Genomic DNA, 16576 nt, shown 5'->3' on the forward strand with positions numbered 1-16576 from the left:
GTTTGTTGTTGTTTTTGTTTTATGTGTTTGGGTGGTCTGTCTGAATGTGTGTCTGTGCACTGTGTGTGAGTGGTCCCTGTGGAGGTCAGAAGAGAGTGTCAGGTCTCCTGAAATGAGTGTTTCAGTTAGGAACCATCTTATGGGTGCTGTAATCGAACCCAGGCCCTCTGAAAGAGCATGCAGTTCTTAACAAGAAGGTTCGTATATAGTTCCCCAGCAAAGCACATCACAGGTGAAATATGGCATCTGCTCCCACCACAATTGCTGGCATGTAAATTACATCTTTGGATGACACTCATTGGTCAACTCTTAGAGGACTTTGTCAGTTGTTCTCACCCCCCTTTTCCTCTTCTATTAATAAACATGGATTTTTGGTATGTAGCTTAGCTGTGTGGTACTGCTTGCCTAGCATTCATAACACTGGGTTCCATTTCCAGAGAGAGTTTAGGAGTGTGAGTCTGAGTGTGTGAATGTGAACAAGAGGGGAGGGAGGGACTGAAGGAGGGACAGTTTTAACCACTGCAAAAAGAATTGTCATTTCTGAATTTACCGTTTTGAAGCTTCAGAGCAGACAGCAGCTAAGATCTAAAACCGAGGTAGCAAAAGTAGTTAGATGGCTGTCTACAGCAATAACCCGGAGGAAGCTGGCAGAATGCTAACATATTCTTTTATTTTTGCCGTGAATATGTGATTTTTGTAGCTGTGGAGTTGACCTCGTGTGTCTGATCTGAAAGAGCCTCCTGGCCTCCGCCTCGGGTCTGCTGTGTGACTGCAGCTAGTGTCTGCAACTGTGCAACCACAGAAGCCAGCGGCGCACATTTAATTCAACATTTATCCAGAGTCTTTCGTTTGAGGCAGTTTAAAGGTATTTTAGGAGATCCAAAATCAAGTACCACAAAACCCCTGCTCATCAGGAGGCAAGATTGCCTAGGGTAGGATGCGAATGCTAGAAACCTGAATTATGTAGGAGAGACTCTGCTAAGTGCTTTAGGGAAGATCAGAAGTGAAGCACACCAACTGCCGAGGGGCTCAGGATAGATGCTGCACTTGTTTCGGGATTATAGGTCAGCCTTGTACTGCACACTTGAATAATTGAGTTGACTTTAAACTATTTGCCCTCTCCCTTGTTTGTTTCTTAGTTGCTGTTGTAAATGGGATACAGTTGTGTCTGCTTCTCGGAAGCATTTGCTTACCTTTGAAGGGCACTTCCCAAGAGTCTACAAATTGGTTGTTGGGTCTCAAGCAAGTGGCTGTGTAGAGATGTTTCTGACACTCTTCAAGGGAAAAAGAAGGGAGGCACCCAAGCCACAAGGTCCACCAGGTTCTTAACAAAACTTTCAATGTGGGGCTCTGAACCCTTTGTACCGCTATGAGGGCCTGGCCACCACCCTCTGCCTGTTTTCCCTGGAGCTGCTGCTGCATCAGACGTCTCACTACCAGTGCCTCAGTTTGAGATCTTTGCTGTTGTTTGCCCCTAAACTTTCACCAGCTAAGGAAAGGCTGAGCTGCCTCTTGGCAGTCCCAGCCTGCATGACCTGACCCTGGACTATGTTTACAGGCCTGTCTTCTTCAAGTGGAGGCCACAGGCTTCCTGAGTTGTGAGGCATTCTTCCTTCACACCAGACACACACACACACACACACACACACACACACACACACACGAGGAGGATTATTTCAGGATTGTTTTATCCTACTTTTAAATAATGTCTTTATTCCTTGATGTTTTCTCTAAAAGTAATAGGCACTTTTGGAAGTGAGTAGTTTTTGTTGTTTTTATTTTTTGAGATAGTGTCTTGTAGTGTAGCCCACATTGCCCTAAACAAAGTACTCTAGGTTGACCTTCAACTCAGAATCATTCTGCCTCAGCCTCTTGAGGGCTGGGATTACAGACTTGCACAATTACATGCTTGGCTCAATTAAAAAGTAATTCATAATCTTCCTAGTCACTCTTGGAAAAACAGAGTAGTAAAAACAACAAAAACAAAATCCAAAGTGTTCTTTAAGATGTATAAAATTGGTAAGAATCAGAGAAATCTGCTATAGGGCCCACTGCTTTATATGTGTATGTGTGTGTAGTATATGTATTCATGTACACTTATAAAAATCAGTGAGATCAAGAATTCCTAAGTATAGACATAAGTTGATATAGATTTTATTTTTCTCTTGTTCTTTATTTCCCATTATTAACTCCTTTCCTGAAGGAGTTTTCTTTAGGGGGAAACTACTGAGGATTGAACCTAGGGCCTCACATGCCAGGCAGGTGCTCTACCACTGAACTACAACCCCAGCTGAATATTCTTTTCACGTAAATATAAGCCATCAATTCAGATGAGGTTTCATGGTGACTTCTTAATAGGTGTTACCTTATCATATAAATAAAGTATGAGCTATATACTGGGGAGGGGAGTATTCAGATTGTTGAGGGGCATCAACAGGCAGGATTTTATAGAGATTTTCCTCAACCTTGAGGGATAAAGTGGATTTTCAGTGTATCTGGGTGTAGAGGGGCAGAAAGTAGGAAGTTCTTGGGAGGGAGAAAGCCTGTCTTTAATTAAAGAGGAACAGTGATTAACTGTTGTGTGAAGTGCCCCTCCCAGAGACTGTCGGAAGATAGCAGCAGATAGGTTTGGATACTGAGTTGAGTTTGGAGGTGAGGTGATGAGCTGTCTTGGGGGCTCTTCTGGAATGCATCCTCTTGTTTGGCTCACCTGGTAGCAGAAATGAAAGCACCACAGTGTGATAACATCCATTCTTCACTTCTCTCTCACTGTTCTTTTCCTGTGAAGAGACACCATGACCAAGGCAGCACTTATGAAAAAAAGCATTTAATTGGGAGCTTCCTTACAGTTTTCAGACGTTTAGTTCATGATCGTCATGGTAGGGAATGTAGGAGCATGCAGGCAAGTACTAAAAGAGAAGTTAAGAACTACATCCTGATCTGTAGGCAGAAAGACTGGACCTAGCATAGGCTTTTGAAACCTCAAAGCCCACTCCCCTGGAGACACAATTCCTCCAACAAGGCCACACCTTCTAGTCCTTACAATCCTTTCAAATAGTGCCATCCCCTGGTATTAAGTACTGAGCCTATGGGGGCCATTCTCATTCAGACCACCACACCTTCCTACTAGGTGGGGCCTGGATGCCTTCAGGATATGATAGGCTAACCATTATAGTTGAGTATGAGAGATAAGGCTATAATATAAAGTATTAGATTATTCAGCGAGCTAACCCTAATGTTTTATTTTTTAAGAGATAGGGAGGGAAAGTAAATGTGCCTTTTTTGTTTCTTTTTGTTTTTTGTTTTTGTTTTTTTTTTTTAATAAAAGCTTTCTGAAGTTACATTTATCATATGGCTCACATGTGCCTGTGTCATGATGCATATATTAGATTTGTAGGAATCACTCTCTCTTTCTACCATGTAGGCCTCAGGGTTCATACTTAAGTGATCAGGCATCCCAGCAACATCTTTCTTTACCTGTTGAGCCATTTCACTGGCCCTAAATGTGCTATTTTAAACAATCTTTTAAATTTTCATTGTAGGATTAATCACAATGAAAGGTTGGAGTTCCTGGGAGATGCTGTTGTTGAGTTTCTAACCAGGTAAGTAGGTCTTCCCCCTCCCCCAGTAATTACATTTGATAGGTTGCATACTTATTATGTTACCTCCTTTGCAATTAGCCAAGCAAGGCATCGGAACACCACGTGTATCCTCTTCTGCAAGGCTTAAAAGCCACATGTCTGTGGATCTTGCCCTGACAACTGCTCTTGCTGCTGCTGTAATGAGCGAGATTACAAGATGAAAGGCTGGTGTCTCTGTCATGTCAAGCATGTGTTAAAGTTGCTTACAGCCACAGGATTTCCGCTGGTCCTGGACTAGTGCTACAGAGCTTATATTCCATTTGAAGGAGAAGGGATGATATTTAAAATGTCATTTCATCTTCCAGGATTTGCCTTTGATCCTCTTCTGTCTTTCTAAGCTTGAAGGAAGTAAAGCTTACAAGTAATTTTAATGGCTAGGTGTATGTGTTGCAAGTATGTCTGTGTCCCTGTGTTCTGTCCAAAGGTGTTCCAAGGCTCTTTTAAGATTTGATTGGAGGTAGGGACTGGAAAGTGCATTTTATCTTCCCATGCACAGTCTTTCCCTTAGGGAGGTGGCACAGGCTTCCCTTGGAACTATCTTGAATTGTTTTTCTTCTCTTAGGTCAGTTGTTTTCCGAAGCAAGAAACAAAGAGAAGGGGCCCTTTCCTAGTGCTCCAAGATTGATGAGCTTAGCTGTCCTGATGGACAGCAGGTCTGACAAAATGGTGTGTCACGGGACAGAGTCGCTGCACTGAGATCCGGATCCATTTCTATGTGGCCTCTCTCTACCCTTGGCCGCACTTTGCCCATGAGTTAGTTCCCTTTACTTATCATTACATAGGACCTGTCATTGCGTTCCTGCTCTGTTCCTGGCTACTACTTAGATTTTGGGCACTATACCACTACATTGCTACTCAGGGCTTCCTGGGATTTTCTTCAGGGGCCACCCATAATCCTACCTAGTGAAAAGCATTTGCTATAGTCCCAAGTTTGGACTTTCAGATGTTTGCTCCTGTGTTAGTCACAGTGTGGCAGATTGTATCATTACCAGATTTCAGAGAAAGCTTTTTTATATGCTTTTGCTTTTTGAGCCATGGTCTTACTATCCTATCCCTGACTGGCCTAGAATTCCCCATGTATACCAGGCTGGCTTTGAACTTGTGGTGATTCTCTTGTCTCTGTCTCTAGATTGCTAGGATTACAGATAGATGTATGTTACTGTGTCTCCCTCTAGAGAAATCTCTTGACAGAAATATATATGGACACATGAGTAAATGTTGCTCTATGGGTTTGAGTACACTGGTAAATAATTTACTTTTTAGGTTAGTGCAACTAGTATCTGTTGCAGACATGGTGTCACCTCTGTCACTATTGCAGAGCCACAGACAGTTTTGTGATCCATATTTTTATATGCTCTATTATTTATTTGTTTGTTTGTTTGTTTGTTTTGGCAGTGTCCATCTGTACTATTTGTTTCCTAGTCTGGAAGAAGGAGGCTTGGCAACCTACCGCACTGCCATTGTTCAGAATCAGCACCTCGCCATGCTTGCCAAGGTAGTATATGCAACATCGGAAGAGTTTGTCTGCAGTCTGACATTCTCATCTCAGGTCCACAAAGTTCAGCCACTGACTGGATTACCCTTGAGAACATATTAGGGAGTCTTGTTGTATGGACCAGACCATGGTGGGGTTTTGTTTGTTTGTTTGTTTTGGTCTGGTACCTTTGTGAATTTCACCGGCAGCTAATGAACTCCACAGTGAGGTAACTTGAAAACAGATGAGGAAGAAATTGACAGATGTACGTGAACAGGCTAAACATTTGGGGGAAAGTAACATGGGAGCAATGCAAAAGAAATGAGACTGTATATGTTTTTGTAATATTTCTGTATTACAATTGTTATTAATTTGTGTTAACAGGAAGAATTATAGCTCTGAACAGGATACTTCGGGGATACTTTTTAGACCTTTGAGAATCTCCAAAGCATAAATCCCATTAATTAAGATTTAGGATTTAGGCTGTCTGCTTGCCATATTGACATAGTTCAGTGGCTATCAGAACCTCTACTTAATTCAGATTCATGCTAGGATTTTATATTCCCCAGTCTGATCTGGCATTTCTCTTTCCATGTGATGTTTTACAGTGACACATTAACAGATAGGAACATGAACACTTTGGCTGGCCCCTTAGGGTTCTGTCTGGGTCTTTTCTACATACTAGGTGGCAATAGATGAGCTGTTCTCTTCCCTAAACCCTAGCTCTCATTTATAAAGTGGGGACCGAACCATAATAGCTTCCACCACACGCTGGTGATGAGAATTAAAAAGAGCTTATGAGTTTTTATGAGTCTATTTAGGGTGGGTTTCATCATTCTTGTCCATAGAACTCACACAAACATGTCAGTGAATTTGTAGCAGCTAGTTTCTTTCAAAATTCTCAGTTTATAGGCATTTGTGTTTATGCAGCAACAGAAAGAATGGAGGCCCCTTAAGTCCCTAGTCAGTGTCTTCTGGAAAAGCTTCCCTTTGCTTTTGCCTTAAGTAGTTTCTCCCCCAACACTTTTATTTTGACATAAAAGTTGGAAAAGACTGGTTTTGTGACTGGCTTGTTGACTTGATTTTGTCTGAGTGTTAATACTAAAAAATGGAGCAAATTTTAGCCTCTGGTCTTTGCGCGTTGGCAAGAAGGCATTATTTTACTTTGTGTAGTACCATCATCACAGTTTACAGTGGTAGGCTGCAAACCACTGTTAGTGGCATTTGAGAATGCCTAATGAAAAATTATAAGCAACAAGGTAAACAAACATGATTTTAGCAGCCTTCTAGTGAATGATGTCCATGTGCTATCTATGTAAAACAGCTTTGATATTTAGTTGGTTTGTCAAATGCTTCTGGTAGTTTATGTTCATGTGATAGGAAGTACATAGTAACCAAGAACCATGAGCCCATCCACCCTTGTTTTCTTTTCAGGTTGGGGCATGGTGAAATTGCTCAACTATTCTTAGACAGTTACAGGGATGACAGTGAGGAGGGTATGTACTAGGTATAGGAAATCTCCATAGCCTGAAAGCAAGTTATTATGTAACACATTGGATCCTATACAGAGCCATGACTGGCTGGCCTGTGTCTCCCACTGAGGATTGCTATATGGTCTAATGCACCAAACCCACTCTAGCATAGTTCTCTGACTCAGTTTCCAAGTACTGAGAATATGGTATCTACAACTTAACCTGGTTTCTTCGCTTTGATTTCTGAAGTCACTTATTATGCTAATACACACGTGTTAAATGAGCATTTTCCTACAAAGTGCCACAGACTGAAATTATATGATCAGTCCCCCATCATCAAGGTTCTCTGTAGCATTGTCACCAGCAGAAGGCATGTGGTCCCACCTTCTCTAGAGCAGTGTCCCTGAGCCTATCGGGCAGTAAGGAGCTGGAAAGCTGACATGGCTGTGAGCCAAGCACTTGAACTTCAATAGTCACTCTCCCTTAAGAGTTCTGCTAACCCTCTGTAGAAAACAAGGGTGAGAGAGTGGGGGAATAAGGAGCTGGAGATTCTCAGCGCCACAGAGTAATTGTTTATACCATAAATATTCAGTTTGCAGTCTGCTCTCAAGCAGGACTCCAGACATAGCAAGCAATTGTATTTTCCCAGTGAGGCTGTGAAACAGATGAAGTTTACATATTCCAGGATAAACTCTGGCACTTTGGGATCAAGGGTTTTTTTTTTTTTTTTTGTTTTTTTTGTTTTTTTGTTTTGCTTTGTTTTTTAAAGGAACTTCCTGCTGTTATATTTGTGGTAGTCAAGACTCATTTGAATATATTTTATACTAGATTCTTAGCAGTGATTCTGATATAAATGGATATGGATGCTTACCCAGAGTGAGACATAGAATCTGAATGTCTTTAATCCGAAAACTGATGAGATTCCAACTGCGTTAGCTTGTTCAGAAGCTTGTGTCTTACTCCATATTATGTTTCGTATGTTTGTTTAGTAAGTATTTTTAAATTTAATTTTATGGAAATAGATTTATTATATGTTTATGTAATATTTATGCCTTAGGAATTCTATTGCTGTGAAGAGACACCATGACCATGGCAACTGTTATAAAGGAAAACATTTAATTGGGGCTGGCTTACAATTTCAGAGGTTTAGTTCGTTATCATCATGGTGGGAAGCATGACAGTGTGCAGGCAGACATGGTGCTGGAGAAGGAGCTGAGAGTTCTACATCTGGTTCTGCAGGCAGCAGGAAGAAAATACCACACTGGGCATGCCTTGAGCATCTGAGATCTCAAAGCCAACCCCTAGTGACACACTTCCTCTAACAAGGCCACACCTCCTAATAGTGCTACTCCCTATGGGCCTATGGGGCCATTTTTAGTCAAACAAACACAATTTGTATCTTTCTCCTTTGATAAAAAGTGTTACTTCAGTCTCAGGAATTTTTAAGGAAGGATTCCTTCATTTGAGAGTCTAGCTTTAAAAGGTCTTGTACTGTATATTAGAATATAAAACGAGCAGATGTGGGAATCAGAGGAGTCTGAATTAGATGGTAAAGGGAGCTAGGCCAGCCTGGTTACACAGTGAGACCCTATCTTCAGAAATATTACATGCCTCCAAAGAAAAGAAATCACACTAAGGGAAGACAAGGGTAAGGCCATAGAATGTGACCAAATGTAAAGGAAGTAGACACTAATGGATTAATAAGTGCTATTCCTTGTGGTAGGCCACACATTCTCTAAGGCCACATCCAAAAAGAAATTCTATTAAGTACAGATTATATTCTCAAATTCCTTAAGAATCTTAGCCCAAGTGAGATGGGTAGACATGTGTGCAAAACATGGAGCTCCTTGAATTCTCACCCAGTCTGTGGTACAGACATCATATGTGTCACAGATTACTGTAATCAAAAAGGCAAAACTCCTAGATAGACCTTTGGGTTAGGTTTGCATCATCTGGGTGAACCCAGATGACCATATTCTTACAGCAGAATATTTTTTTTTAGTGTAGTCTCTTATACTTGGTTTGCACTTGTATTTGAAAAGTCACATCCCAGTCATTTGTGACCCCCAAGTCTGACTGTTGGAATTTGGGGGAATCCTTCAGCTGGTCAGGACTGAATTGTGGATTTCTAATGAATGGTAGGATAAGCATCTGATAAACTTGTATAAGGTTGCTCCCTTCCCCGTGAGATGTAGAGTTATGTCGACAAAACTTTCTCACTTTTTGCCATTTTGGGTTTTGTAGAAGCTTGAACTGGATCGATTTATGCTGTATGCCCATGGACCTGACCTGTGTAGAGAATCAGATCTCCGGCATGCAATGGCCAATTGTTTTGAAGCATTGATAGGTAATTTCCATTTAAAATATGCTTCTTGTATGTGTTGAGCTTGTTGGAGAGTGCATGAAATTCAATGTAGAAGCTTACAATGGAATTACTTGTTCCTAAAGCTTGTGAACACCCACCGCCTTGTGCTGTCGTTATTATAGTGTCTCCGACAGTCAGGCATGCTTTCTAGTTACTGCGTTCTCCATATCTGATGTCATGCTTAGCATTTCCTGAATTGAAGTGAATTAATATGGAGATGGCTTGCTTTCTAGCTTTGACATACATACATGCAAAAGGAGACGGGAAGTAAATTGCTTGTAAGATCCCAGTGTGGTTTTGGAAAATGTTTTAAATTGTTTACAAGATTTTCTAATTTCAATATCTTGAAAATAAAACCTTTTTAAATCTTAGGTCTTGAATCTGTGTAACTATTTGTTTTTGCAAAAGCAAGACTGATACAGTCACTTCTTATTTAGGCTTTATAACTACAGCATATGGTTTTCTGGTACAGGAAAAGTAATGGAGAATTAATTAGCAGATAATTAAGATATACTTTACAATGAAATGTTGTAGTTGACTGACAGTTTCTTGATTATTAAGTACACTTTATTTCTCAAATCCTTTGCATTTCATTTCCTTTGAAAATGAATACAAATTTTCTATTACATTTTCATATTGCTGATAGTGGCAAAAGGACGTTAATAATTCTCCCCCTTTTTCCCAGAAGTGTCTTTTTTCATAAATAGGTCTATTTCAAGGGAGTTTATCACATGGAATTACTGTGCCTTTTACACATAGTATTTGACAGTGTTTTGGTTTGTTGTCAGGATTGGGCAGACATGATTCAGTTTCTTATTCCATCAGTTGTCCGATATAAGTCTTTGGCAAATAATCCAGTCTCCGATCTTCATTTTCCTTGTCAGAGATGGAGATAGTGTCACTTCCTTAAGGGGTTCTTTCTAGTCCTGGGAGCATCCAGTCCAGGGTAGAGTTCCACGTAGCTGAGGCTTTCCATCAGTCAGCTAAGAGCCTGAACCCCGTGAACCTTCCGACACTTTCCGAGCTGTTCATGAAGGGAAAAAGGAATATGGATTGGTTAGCCTGGTGCCTGCCAGTCCTCAAACTGTCCATTTTGCTACAGTTATTGATGCATTTAGTAATACTGATCAAAAGCCTCTTAGCACTTTCAACATTGTACATGGAAATGTAGCCATGCTGATGACAGATACATAATTTTGATTCCAAGCAAATATGACTTTTCTATTCCAGGTTTATTTTGCTATCAAGTTAAATGTTACGATTAATGCTAAGTGCATTTACATTACTTAACTATTTCAATTTAAAAATGGCATGTCTTGATTCTTATTTTCAGAAACCTTCGTTGGTCTGAACCCTGGCTTTATTTATTTATTTTTTCTTAGAGCTGTACATATGTTTGTTTTAAAGCATGCACTATAAAAATCAGAAACTGAAGTATTTTCTTTAGTATTTAACTATTGTTCCCTTCAATATGCTGCATGGTGGGGTTTTTTGTTTGTTTGGTTGGTTTTTTTGTTTTTTTCAAGACAGGATTTCTTTGTGTAGCTTTGTAGACCAGGCTGGCTTCAGACTCACAAAGGCCCATCTGCCTCTGCCCCCTGACTGCTGAGAGTAGAGGTGTGTGCCACCACTGCCTGGCTTATGGGACATCTTCTTGAGAATTCGTATTTTAGCTTCTTCTGCTTGCAAATTTTAGTGAATTAAATTTATATTTCAGTCTGAATTTTAGCAAAAAAGCATAGCTCATAGCAGAGAAGTGTTCTCTTTAAACAATCTCTTCTTATTCCTGGGCCTTCTGTAACTGGTTTTGGCTTGTGGGTTCGCTTTTTGTAGAGCTGTGTAATTTTCTCTGAATATTAACACTGCATTCCTTTTGACATTCTCTTCCTTCTGCCTAGGAGCTGTTTACTTGGAGGGCAGCCTGGAAGAAGCTAGACAATTATTTGGACGCTTACTCTTTAATGACCCGGTATTTATGCTCAGTCACTCATCTTCTTCCATATATCAGGGCAGAACCCAGAACCTTTGTTCCTTGAAAAGACAAGGAGAAACTAAATGCCAGCCCTCTCATAGACAGTAGATGTAAACTATGTTAACATCAGCTCATTCAACTCTTGGAGATATCAGAGTTTGGTGGCATTTTTCCCCAGGGACTTTTTTCTTGTACCTGATCACCTTTCTTTAAATATGCATTACAAATACAGTAAGAAGGGTTATGTTTTGTTGTTTTCCTAAGTTAATTATGATTTTACATTTTTTAACAAATGGTTACTGACCCCACACTGGCTTAGTTAAAAATACTAGTCTGTTCATGGTTTGTTTTTTTTTTTTTTTTTTTGTTGTTGTTGGGTCTTTTCTTTCTGTAAATTATGTAGACTAGAAAAACTAATATTTATTTTAGACAGTTGTTTCTGATGGGTCTATGCATAAATCATCTAGGAGAACTTTCTAAAGCAAATTATATTATAATTTAAAAAACTATGTTTTTTTAAGTTTCTAAAATAGTTTGTGTGACTGATGCTTTAGCTACTAATGTTGCCAGAGATACTCTTATACTCCTGCACGTGCTAGAGCATCCTTAGTGCTTCCTGTATCAAAACAAGTCAACGTAACATTAAAAGGGAAAGGCAGCTCTGAATTCCAAATTGAAATGCCACCATAACTGAGTGCACTAGCCTTCGTGGAGGATGGTGTACACAGGAGGCCAGTGCGATATATAAGTCCTCATGGGACCTCATCTTACATGCCCATCAGGAATCATTGCTGTATTACTTGGTGTAGTTAAAGTCAATACTTGTAGAAACATGACCTCGATGTTGTCGAAGAATTAAGTTTGTTTCATTAGATGTGATAATTTTTACATTTGTGTACTTACTTGTAGTAGAAGAATTGTCTTTAGATGGTCCACAGTCCTCGTTTTGTCCTACATACACAAACAACTGTGTGTCTTGATTTGTGTCTGTAGCAGACAGTGTGTATTTTAAAACTTCTTTCTCGGGTGTTACAGCCTCATAGTTCTGGCCGTTGTCTTTTGTTGGCAGTTTCAGCTGCATTCCTCAGAGCTTCTTTCACCTCTGCTCTCCCCTTCTCCCTGTTCTGGCTTAACCTGCACCCACTCCTGCGCTCCTTCCCAGATTGTTTGTATCTTGTGTTCTTAATTGGATCCGCTTGTGTTTAGACTTTTTCCCCTCTTTAAACTGCTCTGTTGAATTTGTCTACTTAGTAAGCTTATCTTGTATTTGCAGCGCCTAGTGCAACGCTGACCTGCCCAGCATTGAATGTTTGTTAAAAGGGTGAAGAAGTGTGGGAAGGGAAAGCAGAGCCCAAACATTACCTTACAAATGGAACGGCTGAGGTTCAGAATGCATTTGGTGTCTCTTGGAAAACCGAGTAATACATAACTTCCTGCTTCAGAATTTTCATGTATACAAGCTTGGGCCTTTTAACTTGATTGGCATTTCCAAATTGGCTTGAATCTACTAGTTATTGAATGGGTGAAACATTGACAAACCTGTGTGTGTGTGTGTGTGTGTGTGTGTGTGTGTGTGTGTTAAAAAGGTGATCACACAAACACATCCAGGAAAGAACAGCAGACAACTAATGCAGGTTGATGAACTGTGATGAGGGGTTTCCGTGTTGGCAAGGAGAGAGACATCCTCTACAGCCAGGGCTGGGGCTGAATAATGAGGTTCTTTCTTGGTTGGCTGCCATGGGTAAGACTAAATTAAGAGATGGGTTTAGTCTTGAAATGGGGTGCTGTATCGAGGAGCGGGTAATTTAACAAACTACCGTCCCAGTAGTTGTTAGTCAGAGGCTCGGGCTCTGAAGAGCAGGTGAGAGAGCCTATTGTCCAGAGGAAGAAGGTCCTAGAGAGGCCCTTTTGTGTTTCCCCCACTGCTGGGTGAAAAGGAAGCCTTGTTTCTGGTTTGCTTCCCTGTTGACATGGTCTGTACTCTCCTTGTAGCCCATTTCAGTAGCAGAGCTGCCTTGTCTTTCCTCCCTCAACTGATTTTGCCTTTCTGCAACAGTTTTGCTTTTAGTTTTTGTAACCCGGCCAGCTTGCCCTCTGAGCTTGCCAGCATGGAAAGCTTGGGTGTGATTACCCCACTGGCTCTCTTACAACACTGGAAAGGTATTATATGACCTTCCCTACCTTCAGCTGTCTTCTCTCTTTGTTCATCTGTCCCCAGCATCTCTGACCCAGGCCTTTCTCTAGTGCTCTAGAAATTGGAAAGGTATCTTTTGAAATTGCTTCTGAACAACCTGATGTGGGGTCTTCCACAGACTTGCCATTTTAACATGTTCAGTATTGGCCCCATCACCTTCAGTCTCAAAGATACTTCAGTTTTATTTTCATCTTTAAATCAGAAACCGTAGAATCTTTCCTGCCTCTAAGCTTCTTTTCTCCATGTATCCATTCAGCTTTAATTTTTCTTTTCTTTAAATAAATTTTTATTTAAATTAAAACCATTCTTGTTTTACATACCAATCCCAGTTCCCTCTCCCTCCTGTCGTCCTTGCATGCCCCAACCAGCCTCACCAGCCCCCTTCCCCCCACCCCTGTTTTAAATTTTCTTCACTGTGGGCTTCAGTCTTAGATTGCATCCATTGAAGCTGTTCTACGTTCTTCTTAAGGCCCCTCATGTCTCACCTGTTTAACTGACTGCCTTCCCTCATTACTTTAGTCTTTTGTTAAGCCAAGTGTTGTGTGAGTGATAGGCCTTTCTAGTTTAAGATTTGATTACTAGTCTATACAACATAACATTTAGAAGGTTTAGGTAGGGTTTGTTGGTGTTTAGACAGGGCCTCACTATGTAGCCTCATTCTGTAGACCAGATGGCCTCGAATTCACAGAGACCTCCCCAGTGCTGGGATTAAAGACAGGTGCCACATACCCAGAAGTGTTGTTTTCTTTATCCAGTTCTACCTGTTTTAGTCTCCTTTTTGCTTTCTGCTGTCCTGTAGACATTTCCTTTTTGTGTCTGTATGTGGCTGGTTTTCCATTTTCACCCTTTGATGGTTTGCTGGATTTTTCATATTCTTCGAGTCTTCTTTTGAAGATTTTTCTAACAGCCCCAGGCAGAGTGATGGGACTTTCCCTCCGGTGCACACTTCCTCCTATCTTAGTGTAATAGCCTGACATCCTTCAAGAAGCCTATCTCAACTGCATCCATTTCTTTTTGTGTGAGATTTAATCTGAGAAAGTGGCAGCTGTGGCATAGTTTAATATGATTTTCCACTATTAAGGGACCTACTTCAAGTACCTAAGCTCTGTTTATTTACCTTTGTTCTTCCTCATTAGGCCCCCTTGAGAAAGAGTTGTAGCCTATTTATCTTGGTAATCTAATACATAATAGGTCTTTAATATCAATATGCTGTGTTAATGGCCCAGGCAATCTTGAGCCTTTTCTAGAAGAATGCCATAATCCTAAAGCTAATTAACAGTATTGCTGGGACCCTGGTCTAGACTTTCCAGTGAATTTTCTCTGACACTACACTGGGATAAATAAAGGGAAGTGGATGTGAGTGAAATGTCTTGTTGTAAGACGGCATGAATTTGCACCAAGAAGGGTGGCCATGGACATTCAAGAAGAAATCACAAGGGTTTGGTTGGCTTTTTTTGTTTTGTGGGGTTTTTTTTTGTTGTTGTTGTTTGTTTGTTTGTTTGTTTGTTTGATTGATTTTTAAAGAGAAAAGCATGCATCACCAAGGAGAAAATGAATCAAGAATGTCTGTGTGACTGGAGTTCGACTCATCAGTGCTGTTGATACATTGTTATTGATTATTCAGGGTTTGAGAGTCTTCACTGCATTAGTCAATGAGATATATGGGAACATTTTGGAATAGGTAGGAGGATTACCTTTGGCTTATACCTGGTAAATATGGATGCTTGGAGAGGATAAATAAATTACCAGCATGAAATCAGAATTAAAGCTCAGTGCCCACCGGAACTGCAGCACTTTCTAGCACCACACTCCCTAGCTTATTGTGAGAAGTGAAGAGATACTGAGTGTGTGTGAGGTAAAACACAGCCATAAGGCATTCGAAACTATGACTTAGCTGAGAGGTCATTGTAGCGGAATAAAATAATCCAAATTGAAGCAGGAGTGCAGATCTGTAAAAATGGTGACATGCTCTGGAGGAGACAGGCAGGCCAGAGGCTGCTTTGGAAGCATTCATTTTGTTGTTGGAGAAGAGAAAACAGGACACCGAGAGACACCAGGAAATGTGAGGAGGGGGTGACATTCAGTATAATTCATTCTGAGGAATAAACGGGAGAGGTGGTTGATTTGGATAACAGTAAAAGAATGATATTTATTTAAACCTGATCTTTAAACATTGTCTAAGAACCTCTGTGTCTTGTTAAGAAGTTGTTTAGAACAGGGCTTTTACTTCACTGTCACTTTATGTGTCACAAGGATTCCTAAATTTTCCCATACCCTGCCCAGAAACAAACTAGAAAAATATTTCTTTTCTTTTTTAAGTTATTTTTCTCCCTTATCTTAAAAAGCCTAATGTCGAGGCCCGAGAGTAGGTCTAGGTAGAGGCTTCCTACACCTGAAGGAAATACACTTTAATCCCAAGGAAATTGGAATTGTAACTGCTCTTGGATTTAACTCAACCAGTGAGAAAATATAACAGGATTTTTCATAGAGTTTATTTATTATCGTATTTCAAGCAAGCACCCTGTGAGCCGTGTTAAAGCATGTCTCATAGTGTTGAGGCCTCATGAACTGGACGTGTGTGTGTGTGTGTGTGTGTGTGTGTGTGTGTGTGTGTGTGTGTGTGTGTGTGTGTTCATTCCCGCTCCCTCTAAAACAAGCTCACGACAAATGAAGTGAAATAAAGGAGGTATGGGGTGGGTTTACAAAAGCTGCAGCAGATGCCTGGGTCTGGGGTATGCGAATGGAAAAGTATGAATAAAACAGTAGTTTAATCCAGTGTATCAGGTTCAGCAAATGTGGAACTTAGTTTTAAAAGGCTCTTTTCCTCCCAACTTAATAGGCTAATTAGAGTCACTACAGGCAGTTGGAGTGGTGAATACACTTAAAAAAAATTAGTTTGCTAGCACTATTGAATTTGCAGTAAGTGGAGTCAGCGTCTGAAATAGTTCAGTATTTCAAATAATGACATTTTATTTAGTACTCTAGAGTGTGTGAAATGACTCCCTTGAGCACTAAAGACATCATTCCGTTTTCCAGGACCTTCGAGAAGTCTGGCTCCATTACCCTCTCCACCCACTCCAAGTGAGTATGGCCTTCTTGTCTATAGTGAGCCTTACAACTCCTGGGCTCCCTTTCTCCTTTCCCCACCGTTACTCTTTAATTCTCTCCCCTGAAATTATGACTTTATGTTGGGTGTCAGAATAGAAGATTTTGGAAATAAATGTAACGTGTACCCAGGTGTTGTGTGCTCTCGTGTTCCTCACGAGACTGAAAGAGCCGCTGTGGGAGAATAGCCCTGTCTCCACAGATGCAAAGTGTGCTATGTTAACTCGCAGATAGCCTCCTGCCTGCTATTGTAGGGAAAATTATGTTAGAGGTGATTTTAGGCATAGTTCAAAAGTAGAACAAATACACAACTGATATTGCTAAGTGATAACCTGATTTGGTTTGTACAATTG

General features: G+C 40.5%; 1 protein-coding gene across 3 annotated transcripts in view; it reads left to right on the forward strand.

The window, feature by feature from the left end:
- The window catches only part of Drosha (drosha ribonuclease III), a 103315-nt gene that overhangs the window by 66733 nt on the left and 20006 nt on the right, over positions 1 to 16576 (forward strand). For all 3 annotated transcript variants that reach the window (XM_051182576.1, XM_051182574.1, XM_051182575.1), the window contains exons 23-27: positions 3543 to 3602; positions 5037 to 5136; positions 8832 to 8934; positions 10851 to 10921; positions 16155 to 16199. In XM_051182576.1, the coding sequence (XP_051038533.1) occupies positions 3543 to 3602; positions 5037 to 5136; positions 8832 to 8934; positions 10851 to 10921; positions 16155 to 16199 (379 nt within the window). The remainder of the gene's footprint in view (positions 1 to 3542; positions 3603 to 5036; positions 5137 to 8831; positions 8935 to 10850; positions 10922 to 16154; positions 16200 to 16576) is intronic.

Source organism: Phodopus roborovskii, unplaced genomic scaffold (genome assembly GCF_943737965.1).
Source record: "Phodopus roborovskii unplaced genomic scaffold, PHOROB, whole genome shotgun sequence".
NCBI classification, from domain to species: domain Eukaryota; kingdom Metazoa; phylum Chordata; class Mammalia; order Rodentia; family Cricetidae; genus Phodopus; species Phodopus roborovskii.